Below are 22,250 nucleotides of genomic sequence, written 5' to 3' on the forward strand. Positions count from 1 at the left end.
AGGCTTGGCTTGAGTTAAGATATTCACTATCCTCAAGACAGCTCACAAGGACATTGAAGGGGATTTAGCTCCTGTGCAGATCACTACATACTGAATATTCGGATGGAGGTGCTTAAAAAAGTCTCAGTTTGCACATTTTGACAGAAGACGTTGAGCTCAGCATTGACAGAAACAAAAGTTGGGCTCCAAAAATTGCAGACTTCAAAAAGCTGACAGTTTTATCAAATTTTAGACTTGCAATTTCTTTCCAAAATATTAGAGAGAAAAAGACATTTTAATGTTGACACTGCCTGTTCTTACAGCAGTCCTCTGTACTTTGAACCGTGCTCTGCTTTTGTCCTGCCTAAACACTATATTGGTATCGAGAAAACAGCACTGAACTGGTTCACCAAATATGTTACCAATAAGCATTTTAGCACTCTGGGAGTGCGCATGCGTGACCTTGGGGGGGTCACAGGTAAGCAAATATCTGTGCACTTTTGTAAAACCGATGGGAGATTCTGTATTTACCTTTATTGTTGGTAGTTTTGACTTTTGTAGTTGTTTTAACAACTGTAAAAGTGCTTAGAAATAAAATGTGTTATTATTATTGATGGGACAAGAGAGATTTCCAATTGTGAAAAGGACAGTGTGAGTTCCTACTTTGAAAAGGTACATTTACAAGGTACACCATTCACCAACTAGGTCCATGATTATTTTGATTAACCTATTAATTTAATTCAGTTTACAAAATTGAAGGAATGCACAAGATAGACAGACCGATAAGTGAAACAGCACTGTTTAGCTGATTGATTACTGTTGAAAAGCCAGGAAAAACCTGAATTTTTAGCTTGTTTGCCACATTAACTTTAGCAGCTAACTCTGCATTTCTACCTTGGAGACCGATACCATGTTTCCACAATATTTTTTTCAAAGAATCAATGCTCCAACGGGGAAAAAAATCATCTAAATTTCTGTCAGACTCGCTGTTTACACCGTCATTGGCCAATCGGTAATGGAGAAAACGAATAAAGGTGTTTGTTTTCCGTTTTTCGTTTTCTGTACCGAAGCAAAAGAGCTTAAATTTGAAAAACAAGGCGTTTTCCATTTTTTCCATTTTGGTTTTGGAAACAAATATCAAATAATCAGTGTTTTTTTGTTTTTCATGTTTTTGTTACATAATGAAAAACGAATGAACGAATGATACACGGATTCTTTCAAACCCACCTCAATGAAAATGAACCTTACCAGTTTATAATCAAAAAAGATTGAAGGACCAAAGCAAATGAAAATATCATTTTGCAGGCTGATTACCACCAATTTGTGATTCCTCACAGGATTCCTGTGTGCACGTGCACTCTAAATCATAATTTGATAAATCTTTTGAGGTCTTCACAGACACGCAGAGTCTCTTGCTAATAGTTTACTTCAATTCTTGTTAACTCCATCTTCCACAACTGCATTATAACTCCTGGTAATGTTTCCCTCTTCATTTTTTGAAATCTGCAACCTTGGAGTGAAAAATGATTCCTACATTAAGTTTACATCCATCCATTTTCTGACCCGCATGCTCCTTTTTGTGCTAGGTGGGGGTACACCCTGGACAGGGCGCCAGTCCATTGCAGGGCACCTTACACAATCACTCACACTCACTCCTATGGGCAATTTAGAAACTCCAATCAACCTAACAGTCAAGGTTTTGATTAGTGGGAGGAAGCTGGAATACTCGTAGAGAACCCATGCAAGCTCGGGGAGAACATGCAAACTCCACACATAGGGCTTTTCCACCGGGCAGGAGCTGGCGCTAGCTTAGAGCAAGAACGTTTTTTGACTCCGATTCAATGTTTCCACCAACATAGCTCCAGCTCTCGGAGCTGAAAATGAGAGCTACGCTGGCCCCAAATAGCTGCTGGGCTACAGCCCAAGCTCTGAAGTGGGCGGGAGGAGAGGAGGGAGGAAGGGACCGCAGAAGGTGGGGCTACAGGGGTCTTGCAAGAAACGAAGTGCAGCCATTTTCTTTCGACTCGACTGGAGTTCATAGCAAGTGAAAAAGCGAATACCAGGAAACCCCAAAAATTTAAAATAAAATTGTGAAGCAGCAGTGGTCAGAGGCGGAGACATAGTGCTTTGTGGCACTGTGGTGCAATGAGGAGGTGCAGGAAAAGCTAAAGTCTGCCATGCGGAACAAGCCAGTATTTGAGTGGCTGCAGCGGGAGATGGCAGCCGCTGGGTATACGTAGCTACGTATGCAGTGACGTACTGATGTTTTGTGGTGTCGCTTCACCTTTGGTTTGGTTTTCCACCGCTGCAGCGGTGAAAAACCAAACCGGTTCTTCAGCAAAATAGGAGTAGCTCTAGTTCCAACTATAGCTCCAAAACAAAAACTCTGTGCTCGTGGTGGAAAAACCGCAACAGAAAGGACCCAAGTGTCCACACCAGGGCTTGAACACTGGACCTTCTTGTTGTGTGTTGGACGTGTTAACCAATTATCCACCGTGCACCCTATATTAAAACTCACTCAGTGCCATTGACGAGATAGCTCGTCATTTGAAATACATACGCTCAGTGCCATTGAGGAGATAACTCGTCATTTGCATTTTTTCTCGGGGATTACTAGAAAACACCCTGGCGTAGGTCCCTCATCAATATCTAAGCTGTGGGGTGTTGTAGTGACCAACTGTGGCCTGAAGATGGCGGCAGTGCACCTATAGATGTGAGATTAGCCACTGATGCTACCAAGCAAAGCAGGAAGAAGCAGGAAAAGAAAGAAGATTATGGCCCTACAGAGTGATATTGTGAAGTATCCAGCAGCTCACAGCTCCACATACTAACACAGAACATGTGTGGACCTGAGTGGATTATTGATAATGTTGTGATCGTGAGATAAAATCATCAACTAACCAGGCCAAACGGGTCATCTCTGCGTGTCGGGGGGGAGGGGGCAATTATGAGATAAAACAATAAAAAAAAAATGGGGAACGCAGTGAAACTGTGTATGTCCGTGAGGAAGAGGAAGTTGCGTGTGTGCAGACTAATGGGAGAGAAAGTTGGAGGAATGCCAAAATACAGTAAGAAATCAATTCAACTCTGACCCAGATAGATAAATAATAATAATTTCGCCATCAAAAGCCCTGTCTCAGTGTTTTTTTTTTTGTTGTTTTATACAAGGAAACAATGTTCAGATGTTAGAGTTGTCACTAGAGCAAAAAAAAATAGCTTTAAAGTCACTGACAGGGTTTTTTTTTTTACAAAAAGGCTGTTTTCTCAGCTTTTTGCTCTGAAACTGAAGATTTGTGTAAAACTTGCTCTATTCAATGGCAGATTACAAAAGAATGAAACAAGCCAGAAACAAATGTTTTTTTGTTTTTTTTTTATGAAAGTATAGCCTTCAATCTTTCAGAATCTGGTGTCAGATTTCAGATAATCATAGTAGAAAATATTCTGTGGGTCTTTAAAATCAGTCAAAATGCTCAAAAATGGCTGGCACTGAGGGGGGGGTAGAAAACCTGAGAATGGCTGGTACTGAATGAGTTAAATATCTGATGTAATTTTTTTTTTAACATAACACTAAAAGACTGCATGGCTGTGGCTATTTATATTTTAAAACTACAAAAAATAATAAATGTTCATGTCTAATCTGTATAATTATAATTGTTGAAAATTGCAGCAGATTTAATGTTTATTTTTCCCTTTGGGAAAGTGATGCTAAAATATTCCCCAGACTCTTCACCTGAATTAAACTGTCTGATTTTGTAACATAAGGGTCAAGACAGAAAATGTATGGAGCTTAGTATAATATGAGTCTGACAGAATATTATCAACCAAAAGAATGAGCATTGATTGAAGAACAGCTACTGGCTTTGGCTTTGTCACATTCAATTCTTCAAAAAGGTTTGAATGACAGGTAAATGTCAACGGCAATCATGACACAAACATGCAATTCATAAAGGCCATTCTCTCTGTCACACCAAAACATTGATTAAGATGCAAGCTGCAGCTGAGCCCTCCCATTCAAACACAGAAGCACTGGCTGAGAGAAGCCCCTCCAATATACTGGTTAGCATTTATTTCTGTTGGTTCTGTCATGAATCACACAAGAACAATGGAATTTCAGAGACTTTTTCTGATATTTTAATGCATTATTAGGATTGTTTTAAGGCGTTGTTGCTGTTTTTGTAAAGCCAACAATGGATTCTGCTTTAAATGTGATGTTCTGTGCTTTGGTTTTCTGCTTTCTGTTACTTTAACTGAAACTGTACAACCTTCAGTGTACAAATCAGCAATAGCAGCAACTCTGATTAAATAATTGCACATTATATATTTTTTTTTCTTTTTGTCCTGCAGGCCAAATGTTTGGCACCCCTGGTGTAGGAAAGACTGAGGACACATCAATGTGTGGTACCATTTTATGTGATCAAACTGTGTCACCAACTGTTCCCAGTCCGGACTGACTAAGGTCTACCTATCAGAAAGCCCAGGAGTCTGTCCCTGTGGGTGGGATGCAGGTTTAGAGTTTGTTGGTGAGTTAGTGGTTGATAGCTATTAAAGCAGTAGACCTGCAAAAAACATCTCAATGTGGAAGACTGGTTCCAAAATTGGAGAGGGAATAATGGAGGGCTCCTGTCGACTGTGGTAAAAACAGAAAAGGGAGACAAGCAGTACTACCAGAAAGCAAGAAGTCTTGATTGAAAGCCATGGTTCAATGCAAGCAAAACGTAACCAAAATGGACAAAATCCCAGTGATGTATAAATCTAAAAGTTGGGAAACATACTGTATTTCATTAAAGTTAGGATTATTAATAGAGGTTATGTTTAAGGGTAGGTGTTGGTATTGTATTTTGGTTACTTCTTTGATATAGTTGACATATTTTAAGTGACTAGCCATGTCAATTACGTGCTGAAACAGTTCCAAGGTGTTGGCATAACATCAATAGAACATTGTGAATGCTTTGAATCCATTGGGGTTTTGGCATGGTTTCATTATTGTTTACATAACTTAAAACATACCAAAGGACAGGGATATTCTTTAATCGGTTATATTTTTATATTGTTTATCCAGTCGTGAAACTTATACACTTGCATGTAAAGTTGTTTGCGAGAGCATGTAAAAGTTTTACATGAGCGTGCAAACTTACAAAGTATACAGAGGTGATGCCAGTAGAGGATGTGTTACTGTCAGGTACGTCCATGATTCAAGGAAGCTGGTTAGATCCAGCTCAGCTGCTTTGACAACCCACTGATAGAAAGGATGTTAACGTTAAACATGCACACGTACAAGCTGAGGTGAAAGTACTTTTCACACTTGCATAAAACAATAAAATGTGCACATACGCGTGTATGTGTCTGTGTGAATGTGTGTGTTTGAGTGCGTGCATGTGCTTGTCCATTCATGTGTATAGCTGACTCAGCAAATACAGATATAAAGATTGAATATAATATCTGTATTGCGGAGTTTATTAAGAATGGGTGAGCCATGTTCCCAGTCAAAGCCGTGAGTTTCAGAGCGGCTGACACATCAGACATGTTGACTCAGACAAACTAAAGTCTTCTTTCACAATGAGGCTGATTGAGCACCCGGTGTCAGAGCAGAGAGGTTAGTAAGGCACCCTTCTTCCCCCCAGCTTAATTTCAAAGTGCTGGTGGAGTGAGGAGATTAGAAGGAGTGAGGTGCTGGGATTGAAGGGGGCAGGGAGCGAAGAAGGAAATCGGAACAACAGAGGCGGCTACAGAGCTCAGTAATCACACATTTAAAGAACTACTGCGATAAGACATAAAAGACATGAGGGTGAAGGAAAAACATGACACTAAATAAAAGACGAGTAAAGGTGATAACCGTTGCGGTCGAGCATGGTGGGTATAACGTGGTTACAAAAGACAGTGCACAGCTTTCTTTTGTTGTTAGAGACAAATCTAAATCTTTTTAAAGAGAACAACAGTGAACAACAACGGTGTTTGGGGGGCAGTATAGTAATTTATGTTACAGTCATTCTTCACTGGGTGTCACACTGTTAAAGCGCACTACTTACAAGCAGATATTATAAGGCAATCAGAACAATCTGTCTGTGCTAAGCTGATTGTAGAAGGTGCAATCCCCTTACACTGGTGATCAGACAGCTGGGGACCAGGTACATAATGTATACCAGAATAATTATTGGATTTAGGGAGATGTTAGGCTTTGTAAGTGCTTTTCATTGTGACAGTGTTGAGTGTTTGACACAGCAATACTCCTGCTACACTGTACCCCGGGGCCTGCCTGAGGGGGGTGAACTTCTACACACTCATCTTTAATCTCTTCTCTCCTCTAGGAGGGTTTTTTCCCTCCTGTCAGAGAGATAACATTTTTAAGCTGACCTACCATAATTATTACTGTCATAGTCTACCAGCCTCTGTGATCTGGTTGAAGTTAATTGCTCATTGGAAGACATTTTTCAAACTATTTTTAAATCTTTTACTTGCACTATATTTGGCAATTTTGGCTTTTTGTTTGGGGTTCACTAGGTTTAAAGTTTGTTCTGTTGCACTATCAATGTGTCATAGTAGAACAAAAATAGAAAATCCACAAGGAGTTAACGAGAGAAACAGCATGATTAGACAAAGTGTGTTTGCAAAGGAATTCTAGGTCATAATAACATAATATGGAACCTTTATTGTAAAGACTTCATCAGTTGCCCCCCCCCCCCCCGACAAATTTGTCAAGGGGGGGCAACTGTTCTGAGGATGTCTAAGGTGACTCGTTATATGGGAAAATAAATAGGCAGCAAGACAATTGCCACATCTTGTTATTTTCTAGTCAACTTACATAGCAGTAACAAATGTAATGGCTACAGGGAAAAGTTACATCCAGGAGTGTTCAACAAATAAAATGAACTTGGCTCTACAAATGAAGATCAACGATAAACTGTGAATCAGTCACCTTCAAATATCTTTGAACCTGGACGGATACGCTTGCTTTGCCAAAGAGGACTACATGTAAGTTAAAATCAATAAAAGTATTTATTTAGAGTTCTTTAAAGTAGTTATTTTAAATACAAATAGTTTATATAAATCCAAATAAAGGGGTAGTGTATTCAAATTGCTCAACATTGCACAAACAATAGTGTATGTTGCCATATTGATCCAGTATCAGTAAAACGTTTCTCTGTTTCTAAGTGTTGAAAACAAGTTTTCACAGGTGACTGTCGATGCTTTTAAGGTTAAAGCAAGGCAGTAGGCTGTTACAAACCATCGGCATTGCCTGAGGTGCACAGTTCAATGTGCTGAGGACGTTGGCGATTGTTCATTTATCGTCTTTGTGGGGAAGTGGGGTGTCACTCATCTTCCTCATCAGGAATTCACGCGCTACATCAAATTCTGTTTCAACCACGTTTCCAGCCAATCTGATGCTGGCTGTGCTCACGTTAGGTACAACAAAAGCACGTTGATGCGAGCCGTCCCAGAACTCATAAGGAATGCATTGTAACAACTGAAATAAGAAAAAAATGATTTTACATGAGAGTCAATGAGTGCAGTCTGGCTGATTTTCAATTTGACTCAGATCTCCCAAAAGGGGCGGTACTTAATGGAGCAGAGACCTGCGCTAATTGGACAATGACATAGAGAGCAGCTCAAACTGTCTAGAACTGTCACAGTTCTGTGAAAGAATATGATAGAAAAAAATCACTCCTTTTTCTTTTTTGGTAGGGCGTCGCCCTGTTGACCTTATGAAGAAACCACCCATGGTCACCTCAGAATCCATGGATGAATTATTTAATTTCTCGGTCTGAAAGCGTCCGATGCACGTAGGCTTTATCAGCTGACTAATGTAGGTCAGTCCATCAGATAAAAATCTATGTTTCACAAGGTAAAAACCCTGGTCAACAATTAAACCATGGGAATAATGGGGAAGAGAAAAGTCCAGATTCTGAGTCATTACAAAAAGAGTTGGAAATGGCCTTTCAAGACAAGCTGCCAGGGAGCAGAAGCAGCCGAACTACCTGATGACGAGCCAGTGGTTCAACCCAAGACTGCTACTGGGAGTACCTCTGGGGGTGCTTAAGGAAGAAGCAAATGCACTCCTTTTATGCACCAAAAAAATGGCATGTTTGGAAAGAATTGACTGTAAATTGAAAATAAAAAGTTGTATCAACATCTACTTCTTCTGATTCAAAGGTTTTTTTCCCCTTTCATCCCCTGCGTTTTGGACTGAGGCGTTAACAATAACCTAACTGTAATTACATGAATATAATAACATTATGCTAAAATAAAATGGTACTGGAGTATTGTGGAGTATAGTGCACACCTCACTATCAGAACCTATCACAATACCAGTTTTGGTATTGGGACATAAGCTACATATAAGCAACCCTTACTTTCAGCGGTTCTGAGCAATACAATACAGATACTACAGAATATTGTTAAACTCAGGTTTACTTATATTTGTTGTGACAATTTCTTAATAAGTTCAATGTCCAATGAAAAGAAACTACTGAAAACTTTCAATAGTACAAATCCTCATTGTTTATTAAAACAAGCATCACCTTTTCCAGAGCTTTAGTTTTAATAGTTTATCTGTTGTTTTGGACCTGATTCATTATTGTGGTCTTTGATCGTGCTGCCCAGTATTGTCCTGGTGCCTGCATGGCTGCTGGCCTATCTGCACCATCTGCCAAACACCGGGGCTCCACACTCACCTCTGATAGGACTCCTAAATCTCTCACACACTACCTCATAGCTGGTCTGAACAACCACTTCCTTGCATTACACATATACATCCCTATTTTGGGGAGCTTGATGGCAGGGCGGTAGGATGGGACATCATGCTACCAAGAAGTGGTGTGCGTGTGGTGTCCTTCCGCTACCTCATTGACCCCCCCAATTTTAAACTGACATTAACATCACTCCCTGAATTGATGGTCCCAACCCTCTATTCAGGTGGTGCTGGGGAATGCTGGAGAGGGTGGGTCTCTGTACTGCTGTGTCCTTGCCGTGTTTTCCGTCCACAGGAACGGCTGGTTGCTGGCCTCGTATCCTGGTGGTCTTAGAGGTGGTTGTTGTCATGAGTCGGCCTGAAACTTCCCGTATTGTTGTCATGGTGCGGGCACAGCACGGTGTTTGTGTCATAGTAGCGGTGGGTGTGGGGCGGGGTCTGGCGTTCCCTGTCTTGGTGGGTGGGGGCAATGTCAACCGCCTGGTGAGTTTGGGGTCCGCGTTTCTGCACTGGTGTTGGTATCGCCAGTGCATGCTTCGTCTGTGAGGGCTGTTGCTAGTCATGCACTCACTGGTGTGGGATGTTTTCACCACACCTTCTAGGATGGCGCGTTGTTACTGGCAGGTGAGCAATTATAATAATAATAATAATAATAATAATTTCAGTTAAAAAGAAAGCAATAAAACTGACTTCAGCCAACACACCTTTGAGGTCTTGGTCCAGTTGTAGAGCTTTAATGCAAAGACAGTTACCCCAGTGTTACACATACAAAGAGGCTGAGGGGAATAAAAGCTAATACAAATTTCTCACTAGTCTATTACTTGGTATACACAGAATAAATTATGCTATGATGACAAACATACATGATAATTGGAAAAAATGAAGCTGAGAAGGATCAAGAAGTGAACATAAAGGGTCAGAAAGTGGGTCAATAAGCATAGTCTGTACATTTGATTTAATTTAAGCTTTTCTTAGTTTGAAAATATATACACGGGGTAGAAGAGTAACCCAGCCTACTTCTGTGAGGGTTTTATGGCTCTTAGGGCGATGAAAAACACTTTTTTTTTTTTTTTAATTGACCTAACATTTGTAGACACTAGGATCTTGAAGGATGAAACATAAAAAACCTCTCCATGTATTTTCTAAATTCACAACACAACAAAAATGTCAGCATCACTGTGGAATGGCATCAAAAGTAGAACAAAGATTAGAAATGCAGATTAATTTCTACGTGGAATGGTTGTTTTTGGTCTTTTATCGTTCACTGCATTCTACATAAATATTTCCTGTTTCTATTAAAAAGCAGGGCGAGGGCAAAAACATGAATTAACAAGTAAATGTCACTCAGAGAGAAATAATTTCCCTAATAAATGGCTGTTTTATTTGAAAATTTAAATATTTCTATGGGTTTTTTCTTTACTTTACTTAAACTGCTTTTAATAGTTATAAAATGAATAAATAACTGTAAAACCAACATAAAGAGAAACTAATCCTTCATTTCCTCATATTTTGTTCAGACTCCTTTACCTGGCAAGTCACTGACAAACCATAAACATCATAAACATGATCAACATTAACAAATTGTGGTCCAAAGCAGTTCTATGATAAAGAAACTGATAAGAAAGAATGATCTCGATAGTGCTGGTGTCAATGAAGTGTGAGTTGGTTGCTGATGACTGAAGAAGTGCAGAGGAAAGGAAAAAATGAAGGAAATGGAACAAACTGGTTTTTGGATCTGTAGGCAGAACAACGGAATATGAAGTAATAGTGACACTGAATTCCAGCAGAGAAGTTTACGAGATCTCGTTGTCGACGAGAAGAACTGCAGAAGTTACCGCTTCAGGAATGGCTGAATTAGTCCATATCAGTTATCTGTTACAAAGATGCTAATCTCCCTCAAACACACTCACACGCACACACACAAACAGCTTTTTGGTTTAAGGTGCAAATCTTTACCAGATTTAACTATGAAATGATGGATTTTACACTAAAAGCATGTGATTCTAAGCTTGGTTCCTTCCAATCAGTCTTCTCATGTGAAGTTTTGCTAACTGCTAAAATCATTGGTTGATCCCTGAGACCAAATATCTTGAAGGTGGTCACAGGTACATCACACAATTTGAGGTAGCATTTGAACAATCTATTGGATTTAAATTCATTATGTAGAGTAGAAGGTGTTGAGGGATTACGATGTGGAATGTCCGCAAAGTAAGAAGGATTTTGTGCAGTTTTGCCAGCTGGGAACATTGAGGGAATCATTTATCTATACCAAACAATCAGAAGATACTTGAAAGTGGGGCAGTTGTTCAGTAAAGAAAGAAATTGTAATCTATATTTCATTCACTTAGTGACATTCAACACTTCCAGTGATTGTCTCAGCGTTCTCTTAGTTTACATCTTCCACCAATGTTCATCCAGTTCACTGAAAAGATTTTACATTTGTAAAAATCAACTTCAACAACCCGATTGCAATGAATTTGACTGCTTGGTTAAGGAATGTTGATGACAGCTGCATCATTTAAAAAAATAAAAACAAATGCACGCACACACACACAAAATACAGGGAGAGATATGTATCATGGCAGGAGGTGCAGGCTGCACTGGTAACCAGGTGTCATGCTTTTTCATTGCAAAATGAATACTAGTAGGCCTGGCCAGTCTCAACTTGCAGCAGTCCCAGTACAGCCGAGTGGTCGGCCAGTTTCATCCTTCGCTGACTGGAGAGGCTGACGTTCTTTGCCAGGTAATCCACAGCAGCTTGAAAGAAAAGAAGTAAAGACAGAGAGATTATTAGATTACAAACGCAATTTCACAACCAAACATTTGTAGCATTCTGTTCACTTTTCAATGTAGGTGTTTTCATATCTGTCTTCATGGAATAATTTGCAATGAATCACTTTCATGCTTGCTAAGGTTATCATTCAGAATATTGTTGATTTAGGAAACAACTCTGAACTTATTTAAGGGCTTCTCTCATTCCAGAATCATCTTCTGTTCCAAAGTGCAGATGTGCATGCATGTGTCTTTCTCCATAAGCAAGTTCTTCTCAAGTTGGAAGGCTTTCCTAAGACCTTTACAAAATTGGGAAACCAGTTTTAAACCAGGCTTTTATGCAAGGGGTGACAATCGTGAAGGGAAGGCAAGGCTTTATCAGGTGATGTTCCCTGTGCATATCTGAAGCATAGAAATATAACATTAATAACAATAGTTAAAGGGTACCAATAATGAATTTGAACAACAAGCTCTATCAAAATATCATATATATTAAAGTAGTGGTTCTTAACTGGGGTTCGATTGAACCCCAGGATTTCGGTGAGTCTGTCTCAGGGGTCGGCAGTGGCAGACCAGGAGTCACTAATCGGGGAGACCGGGACAATTCTCAGTGGGCTGGTCTGATGTTTTGGCTGCGAGGGTCAGTGTTCTTTATTTATTTATGTATCTATTTGTCAGTGTATAGACATGGCACTGGGTTGAGCCCGTATGACAGTGTTCTTTCCTTTTTTTAGCAGATGCACCTCGATGTAACCCCGATGTAACTCGGCCAGACGTGGGAACTGGGTTGTGGGTGTCATGAGCACACCCCATCAGCCTTAAATTCTTCTCAATCATGCTTTCAAAGAAAATACAGAATCTGTATTTAAAACTCAACTTTTACATTTTGCGTATCAAGTTCCTCAAGGCTCAGGATGTTGTGGGGCAATCATGGTTGGAAGGACTCTGAAACATCGTGTGGACATCAGGAATACTACCTGTGGTGGTGGTCCTTCTTTTTGGTCCCCTATAGTTTGTACACACTGGATGGTATGTACCAATTATAGGTGCCAACTATAGAGGGATCGCACTCCTCAGCCTCCCTGGTAAAGTCTATTCAGGGGTACTGGATAGTCGATTCTCAGATCCAGGAGGAGCAATGCTGTTTTAGTCCTGGTCGTGGAACTCTCAAACAGCTACGCCCTTCCCCTCAGCAGGATCCTTGAGGGTACTTTGTGAAGAAGGTATTCGACCTGTCCATTGGGAAACAGTGTGGTGTTTTTTTTCTTTTCGGGGATATGAGGTAGCAGACCCCCTGATACAGGCTGTCTGTTCCCTGGCTGCCCTTTGTCACCAATTCTGTCATAACTTTTATGGACAGAAGTTCTAGGCGAAACAAGACCATTGAGGGGTTTTGATTTGGTAACCTCAGGATTGGGTTATTGCTTTTCGCAGATGATGTGGTCCTGATGGCTTCATCAGGCTGTAATAGTCAGCTCTCACTAGATCGGTTCACAGTATAAAGTGGCCAGGATGAGAATCAGCACCTCGAAATCTGAGTAAATGGTCCTCGACCGGAAGAGGGTGTTTTATATTTGAGATCAAATCAAACAAGCGTCTGAGAAACCCCCCTGCCAAATGACTATAAGGATAAAGGTAAATGTTGCAGTCACTGTGTAAACTGTAAAGAACTTGTAAAATGTGTTGTTAATCCTCGATGCATGGGCAAAGAAAAAGTGAATTATACTCCCAGGCTCATCCTTTAAAATGTATCATATTGTTACAGAACAGTTGGTTTTGTATTCAATCTATGAGACTGACAGGACAAAACTGTGTTTGACAAGCAGACAAAGAAATCAACAGTTTGGCTTACACTGCTAGAAAAACAGTGAGGCAGGTCGTCACATGAAAAAGTGAGAGTGGGGAAAAAGCTGACATTAATGCTCATCATATTCTCCCTCAGAGTAGTTGATGTTGCTCCGCCCTGGTTCAGCTGGTGATAACTTCTCTTTCATAGAGAGGAGGGCTGACAGAAGTGATGTGACATACATACGTGCATGTGTGTGTTGGTGTGTGCAGCTATTAGAAGATAAGTAAGGTATGTCACTTGCAGAAAGGAAGCTGTCACCCCTAAGATGAGGAATGACAGAAGGAGAAGCACCTATGGGTGGGCAGGTCTGTCTGCCAAGGTGCCAGTCAACCTGACAGCAAGTGGGGGAGCATCACATGTGCATGTGTGTGTTTGTGTTTCACAGGGGTTTAGCCAAGCCCTTTAAAGGAGGCTGTTTTTTTCCTGTCAACCAGGTTTATACCCTAAATCCCTGTTGAGCAGTCACACTGAGCGTCCTCTGCCTCTGACACAGAGCCGATCTGATAACACCTGCACAAACACAAGTGAAAACACTCACATTTCTCAGTTAGTATATACCTAAATCCATCAGAAGCTTCTTGAATTAGAACAAGAGGAGAGTCAAGTGTCTTAAGTAAAGTGTTAAATCTATCTGCTGGGGGGAGAGGTGGGAACGATGGGCCGTAACCAACTCAGAATCTGTGATGAGACGCAGTTTAAAAGACAAAACTCTCACTGTAATCTCTGTTTGCAGTCATATCAAACTGATGGAAATGATGCACAAACCTTAACACACAACTTATAATAAACCTGAAAGAATCTCTTCATATCGGGACAGATGTGTGACAGCATCAAATGAATTACAATCTAATCGGGCTATTCTCTAAACCTCAGGACAGACATCAAGCATCAGTATTCAACTAAAAAGCAGAATGTGAGGTGGTTTCAGTAAGCTTACTGAACCCCTGTGCCTTAGCTGGGCTGTGCTTTTAATGTGTTATAAAAAGAGAGGGTTAGCAGATGTCAGCATGTAGGCCTAGGGGTACCAATAATACCTGCTGTTAGCTAAACCCTGTACAACCACTGTACCATGAGAGACCATCAGGTGTGCAATGTCTGTCTGCGACTGGCAGATTTTTAAAATATCGATCTCTTCCTATGTGATGTCTTTAATAGTAAGAAAAAAATCATCATGGCCTGTTTGTTTAAAGTTCTTTGAAATGACTGTTCTTAGAGTGAGAAGAGAACAGGGCACGGAAGCGTTCAGATCCACTGCACTGTTTAATGGAATAACCTTCAGATGCACTTGAAAGCTCGTTGAAAGTACATTAAGTCACCTCGCGTATTAAAGGCACCATACTAAAAATAAAAGAAGAATAAAAATAACTATCACCCCCGTTGGAGAATTCAAAGCTTCACTAAAGACCAGAAAACAGGTATTTCTGTTTTCGGCATTTTGCTGAACTTGTGATGCTTCTTTTCCGGTACTGTCTTCAAAAAAAGACTTTACCAAGTAAAAAAAAAGAAAGTGGTAAAGATAATGATCTTATTGGTTCAACTATTTATATATATTTCCATTTAGCTGAAAAGGTCATGCTCAGAGTATGTTAGTAAGTCCAGAGTGAAATTTAAATAACTGCATTTTGTTGTTGTTTTACCTTTACCAAAATATTGTATTGTTATTACTAGAACATTATTGTTTATTGTTTTGTATTGTGAACTTATCATCCCACCTCTGTTATTTACCAATTAATTAATTAAGTGGGAAGATCATTAAATTCTCTACCATGTCAGTAGATGGCAGTAAGTAGCACAGTAGAGCTTTAATGTGATACGTTGCGCATCAGGAAGCTTTATGTGTTCATTGGCTTTGTCCTCAAATGTCTCTACACTCACACGGCCCTACATCTAAGATCCTACTGCGTAACGCTCTTTGGCGACGCTGAAAGTTGCTCATGTTTGGTGAGTTTGTGTGTGTAATTTTGGACTTACATTGGCCATACTGAGTGTACTGGTAGCCAGCAGCAGGGTCCATGCTGTAACTGGTGGTGCTGTATGTGGGGGGGCAGTAGGACTGGGAGGAGGAAAGACTGTCCACTGTCTTGATGGAAGTCTCAGCTGAGCGCTGCGTGCAGCTGGCTGAGATGCTGTTGGATGAGGAGGAGTCCAGAGTGCCGTGCAGAGGTGATATAGAGAAGTCGTGCTGTGGCTGTGAGGAGACACCACTCGGGTTACTGAGGATGTTCATGACCTGCAAACACACATAGAAGGCTTTTCATTAACACTAAACATTGTGACACATTCTGGTTTTAAGTAGGCTTTACACGATCAGGATTTTTGGGCCCATCACCGATCAGTGAGTTTAAAAAAAACGATCACCGATCATCGATACGATCATATGAGATCGGGTTGTTTTTTGGATTTTTTTAGGTACCGACCAAATTCTTTTGGTACTACCTGATACAGGTTCACGGAAAATCAAACCGTACCATGTTTTGGGACATAAATGCATCCTTGTGACTGTGAAAGAGTGGAAGAGTTGGCTATTTCCATGCAGGACCCATAACATTGCACACACAAGAGAGTCATGGCTCCGCTTTTAAAAATCTGATGCAGACCGAGCACTTGCAGGTGTAAATGTGAGCTAAACCATTTAATTTAGTCCCTGAACAGCAGCTGTGCCAACTACGAGAGAGTTGGAGATTAAGCTGTGGAGGCAGACCACTGGAACTACGTGAAGCCTCCATCAGCGTTAGCGGAGCAAAGATATATTTCCTGACTGTGGCATCGCTAAACACGCTGCTGCTTATAGTCCGTATTCACAGGTGCACACCGGAGGTGGGGAGCATACACACATGTGCGCTTCTGTGTCCACCATCACCCTGAAACGGACAAAAGTGTCCGGTATGAAAGTGAAAATAAATGGGAGCGCATTGTTTTGCTCTAGAACTCTCCATTTTAACATGCATAATAAACAAATAAACAAAACAAGCGCGCACACACACAAACGCACTCACAGACGCACACACACAAACGCACTCACAGACGCTAACAGCAGATGCTGCCCCTGCTTTCAGAGCCAGTAGACTGGGAAAGAAGTTCGGTGCTCAGCCGCTCCGCACCAACCCATCAACATTTTTGCCGTTTGCTCATAGGTTTTCACCTTTCTGCACAAATACGAGTGAAATACCATAGAGCCGTGTCACATAAAGCAAACAACTCTTCAGTGTAAGTGAGATGAATAAAACAATACAATGGGAGCATTTACAGAAAGTTTCATCACAACAATGACGTCATTGATCGGATCAGCGAATTAATGCATTACAGTCAATCACATTAATTGCATAAAATGCAAAATATCGGCCGATCCAATAAAGCCGATCAGATTGGTGTAAAGCCTAGTTTTAAGATAGTTGAGAATATTTGTTTTTAAGATTTATATCATTTTTGCAAAGGAGCCAAAGCCTGTGTCTGTCCAATGACAGACTAATAACCTGTCCAGATGTTCCTGGCTTTGTGCCTGCCCTAAGTAATTAATAAATCAGCTAATCAACTCTTACTTGGCTGCACCCTGATAAAAACAATTACCTATTGCTTGATTTAATCCATTTGTTATACTGTACATTTTTAGCTGTTCTTTTAATTAACATTAAACAGAAAAAACGTGTATTTTATGCCTGATGTTGTTAAATTCAGTCGTTTTTTGGATTTTTTTCATGGCTGGAATGCTATAGTTATGGTTAATAGAAAAAAACACCAGGTGTTTGATTAACTCAATAACAGGAAATTGCAGATTCAACAGTGGCATGTGTGGAACTTCAATCAATTTGGTCACTCCTAAGCATCACTGAAGTGTCCCTTTAACATGTACAAGTATTAAAACCACAGAGAGCTACATTTAAAGACTTACTTTGATTTGACACTTGAGCATCAGTAATTGGTTACCATAATCAGAAAACGTTTCCATTTCTATTTCTTTTGGTATCTCTTGTAGTAAACTTAGGCTCCATCAGTGGGCAGCGTTCCAGATGCAGTTCTAAACAGAACCAGAGTCTTAAACTCATTGATCATCAGTGTCATATGAAGGAGGAGATGCTACTGAATCTAAAATGAAGTCGTCCAGGGTCCACTCAGTTTGACTTCATTCTATAGAATTCTCATACAAGCATCCCACACACTTCATTTAATGATTGCTATTCCTAACTGGCTCATAACTAGGTTAAGCCTTAATCAATGCGTCTTTAATCTGTGTACTTGAGCTTACATGATCACTAACACCAGATCATGGTGACATGATCCACATCAAAAGAACAGTGTGTGACAGCTAGGGATTAGTGGATTCTGGATGTTGCCTTTCATTGTGATTTACAGCTGCAGCTATTATATTTGTTTTATATGACACGCGGTAGCACACGTATGGTTGACTATAATGTGCTCACAGAGACAAGATGAGCTTTCATCATGAGCAGATCAAGCAGCAGGGATTAAGTGTGATGCTAAGATGCTGGTGCCTGAGATGCTCTGTTACTGTCTTCCTTTGCATCATAAATCAGATTGTAATCGTCAACCATGATAAGCACATGAGTCTGAATGCAGACGAACTGATGCAATCAGAGGTAATTACACAATCATGCTATGCTTTTGGAAAATGAATGGAAATGTGGTCTTATCACAAATCTTAAAGTTACAACTCTATTGGCAGTAATGCAAAGAAGAAGAATGCCCAAAAGCAGCATCTTAAGATTCCCTCAGAAGAAAAATAAAGCAGTTCTTTGCACTTCATTACCATTAATTTTAACCTACCACAGAAGAAAGTCTCTAGTGAGGAGTAAAATGTTATCAAGGAAATATTTAACTGTTTTCAGTTATCTTTACAAGGTTACTGCTTTTCTGATTTATGATTCCAAGTTTGGATTGGGAAAAAGTGACTCTTCTACACCTTATAATTTGAGATTTCTGGAATAGATAACAAGTCCAAACATGAACAAGAGGTTTTTACTCCTCATTGAAAACACTATGCTTACAAACATGCACACAAAGTTCCAACAGTGAAAGTTGTATAAAATCAAAATAGCTTCAGATAATTTTCTAGTTTTTTTTTTTTTTTATCATCTCTCTTTCACTTGCACCTTGTACGTAATTTGTTTAGAGTTTCTGGATGGAAAAACATTTCAAGAGATTAGATTTTGCAACAATAGTTTCTGCAAAATTCTACTTCAATTACTACAATCTCCGTAATTTGGAAAGTTCATTATCAAGTTGTGAAGGAGGGTCCTTGCATAAAGCTTTCCTCTGCCTTCTTTTGGGGCTGACAAATGCTTTAAGAATGTAGGTAAAACAATTCTGCACCAGAGTCTAGATTCCAGATTGTTCCACTGCCACTGTGATGCCCCCTGACAACATCCTCACTCTGTTTCTAAATAAAAGGTCACCTTTAATTACTCTAGGCCAAGAGGCTCTTTATCAGAGATAAGGGCAGACGTTTAATGTTTGATGAAAGATGTGTAGGTTGGCTCATTGAGGGATGTCAGATCAAACAGCAGCTGACAAGGTTAATATTTGCTCCGCCTCACCATAATGACATGTAAATAAACAGAGGGATAGCTTTCAGCTGGAAGCTGACAGACGCAGATGCTGCTGACAGCATCCAGCTGGGTCCTCCATGAAGCTCAGGCAAACATAGAAGCTGTGGGTACAATTGTACTGAGAATACTTCCACCTGCAATGCTTTAAAATAATTAGATTTTGTCCCTGTGTTCTATTTCAGTCATAGCTCTGTAGCTCATGCATTTACAATAAAGCTCTTCTATTTTGATGATATGCTGCCAGTGCCTGCCTACATACAATATGCACTTTTTACTGGTTTACAAGACTACCCATAGCACCAGATTTTTTAAGCTTTATAAAAAAGAAAGGTACATTTCTAAAAAGGATTGTGAAATGCCACAAAAACAATTGTTGACGATTTCTGTATTTTCAAAATTTAGCTAATTTTTTTAACATCTAGCTATTTTTCCTTACATTTAAGACAGAAATTAATGTCAAACAACATGATATATGTAATTGTCAACAATATTTTATATATTGGGTAAAAATGAAGAAACTGTGGCGCAAATCTGTGAAGAAACATCATAAAGCAAGTCCATTTAATAAATAACAAAAAGTTCTGGTGATTGTTGTTGTTGATACAGAGGAGAGTTCAGTTATACACATATACTGTATCACTCAACCAAAATGAGGAGTCCTGAGGTAATATCCAAGGAGTAATAACAGTATAACCAAACATTCTTAGAACATACAGGTTGAGCTAAACCTAAAATGTCAAAGGAAAGTCATGGGGTGGAAATCATCATCTGCATGAGGATTTAGAGTTGTAGAGGAAAATCTTTGCAAAGACAGCAGTATGTAATCTGATTAAATACTTTATTCACCTTCTAATCTAATAGACACTGTTTCAGTGGATATGTATTCATATTGTTCATTTTGGATGCCTGCTTATCATGGCTATTCCTGGCCAGTGTTTGGAATAACGGCGTTTAAAATAACGGCGTTTGTTTTTCAGTGACGGGGTAATCTAACTAACTACTATTTACGCCATTACAACGCCGTTATCGTTACTGAACGTTAAATGCGGTGCGTTACATGTATTGATTGAAAAAACTTTTATCCGAAAGCAACCCAGGCTTCTTACTCAGTTGTTGTGAGGAGGTGGGTTAAAAACAAGATGAGCGATGATGATTGGCTAAGGCGGCGTGCCAGCACATGCATTCCCAACACTGTTCCTGGCACAACAATAGACCACAATTCACAAACTTATGATACCCCTATTAATATAATGTACATGTTTTTGGACTCTGGGAGGAAGCTGAAGTGCACGGTGAAAACATGCACACTCCAAAGGGAAAGGGAAAGGACCTTGATCTTCCTATCCTGGGAATCAAACCCAGCACCCTGGGCCTTCCTGCTGTGAGACAGAAGTGATAACCACTATATCAGCGACGTGCTGCCTGCAATTTAAGCTGTGTAATAAAAAGTTATGTGTATATTGTGCAATGGCTAAATACAAGCAGCTATTCTCTTTTACTATGGTGCATGTACAGTATTTATTTATTTACCCCATAGAAAGTGCAGGCATGAGCTTGGGGTTGTTTGTTTTGCACTGCAGACAGCAAACTCCTACACTTCATCCAAACCACAGGAACTCGAGGGGCTTAATGCTCTTCTACCCACTCAGTCAGACAGCACCTTGGGCTCTGTATCGTTTGCACTGAGGGAGGAGAGAAAAAAAAAGATCCTACAAACATTCACTCAGTGGGTATGCTTTAAATTCTCCAGCTCTTCTGGCAGCTTTCCTCAGTAGGTCTTGTCTTATATTTATTCCTTTACTATAAAGCTCTTTACTTTGCATCTTTCCAAACAGCATCTGTTTTTTTTTTTCTTTTTTCTCAGGCAAATTCTAATTAACATCAACATTCTGCCTTGACGTTATTCCTCATTATGGGAGTGATGTAAGCATATGAGTTCATCCTTTTTGATTTGTTGACATTGGAGCATGCCAGTTGACAGCGTGCCCAGTCAAAGGGCTTAGCACTGCACATTTTAATAGCTACTGGGACTAAAATTAGACTACTTTCATTGACATTCAGGTGCACACGAGTCTATACACTGTAAAAGCAGAAGAGCAAAAAGATGGAGGGATGTTGTCTTATGTTTTGAAAATCTCTTAGTGCTCGTGTTTTTTTTGTTGAAGAAAGAAAGAAAATCAACACATTTGCTTATTGATTGAAAAAAGAAATGTGGTTAGGAAGAGGCCTCAGTGTTAGTGTTGTGGGGTGTGGGGGTGGAGTGGGGTGGGTATAGTGGAGGTTCCCCACATCCCCCACCCCACCTCCTTATCTCAGGCCGACAGTTGTCAGGAATCACAAGCAGAGGCCTGAGTTAGCGAGGCAGGCAGGCAGGCCTGGGGATATGGATCAAAGAGACAGAGCTGGAGAACCAAAGCAGCTCTGATCCCCCAACACTGAAACCCACTCTATTCTATCCTCACTCACCCGCTCTCTCTCTCCATCTCTCACCCTGACATCAAATAGCGAGCCAGAGAGCTCCACCATTCCAAAGCAGGCTAAATCTTCCTCATACAACAAACCAGGGGGAAACGAGAGCATGAGAGGAGAAATGCATTTCCTTTCACCACTGAGATTGAGTTGGTGTGCTGGGGTCACTGTGGGAAGTAATAGTTTCATCTTTAGTGGCAGGTCACTTAGCTTTCTGACCTGATAAAAACAAATTAGTGGCCCAGCATCACTATCTATCTGACTGAAGAAAAAGCCACATGCAAAACAGAGCAAACCAGATGAAAAAGGGGAAAAAGGGTTTTTTTTTCCCAGGGTGTTTTCTACTCTGTTGGTGCAGCTGTGAAAGAGTTTCTATTTACACATGCGGTGCCATCACAGGGATGGCATCTCATTCTGTCATTTTGTCTTTCTGTCAATAAGACTTGGAATTGGCTGCACACTCCATCTCAACATGAAAGTCAACCTCTAATTCTTTCCCTTTCAATTTGAGAGGAGGAGGCGCAGAAATGGCTTGCGTGAATTACATTCCAAATGCAATATAGCTCTTTCAAATTGAATTATTGGCTGTCAGGCGTGCCGCATATGGTCTTCCTGCAATTTTGAAGTAGGATCTTAGAAAATTCGCCCTACACTGTTATCTCATGTAAATGCCTGGGAACATGATGAAAGGGTCAACGTCAGTGAACCCATAATGGATAAAGCTTCAGCTGGAACTGAGAACAGCAAAAAGAGGACAATGAACACAGAATGCAGCAGAAAGGATGGGATCCCCTTTTTTTTCTTTTCATAATGATGGATTTAGTCTATTGTACCCTGCTGTGTGGCAGCTTGAGTCTGATATACACCCTTTAAAGTTCAAGTTATGCCCCAATCTAATAAACACACCTGCCAGAAAAAAGATTATATTTTG

General features: G+C 40.2%; 1 protein-coding gene across 2 annotated transcripts in view; it reads right to left on the bottom strand.

Annotated features, from left to right (window-relative positions):
• Positions 1 to 9,334: 9,334 nt before the first annotated feature.
• LOC114466880 (paired box protein Pax-7-like) overlaps positions 9,335 to 22,250 on the bottom strand; it is a 49,899-nt gene continuing 36,983 nt past the window's right edge. For both annotated transcript variants that reach the window (XM_028452728.1, XM_028452727.1), the window contains exons 8-9: positions 15,258 to 15,516; positions 9,335 to 11,422 (exon numbers count right to left, since the gene is read on the bottom strand). In XM_028452728.1, coding sequence (XP_028308529.1) covers positions 11,307 to 11,422; positions 15,258 to 15,516 — 375 coding nt within the window. In that variant the 3' untranslated portion in view covers positions 9,335 to 11,306. The remainder of the gene's footprint in view (positions 11,423 to 15,257; positions 15,517 to 22,250) is intronic.

The sequence above is a fragment of the Gouania willdenowi genome, chromosome 7, assembly GCF_900634775.1.
Source record: "Gouania willdenowi chromosome 7, fGouWil2.1, whole genome shotgun sequence".
In the NCBI taxonomy this organism is placed as follows: Eukaryota; Metazoa; Chordata; class Actinopteri; order Blenniiformes; family Gobiesocidae; genus Gouania; species Gouania willdenowi.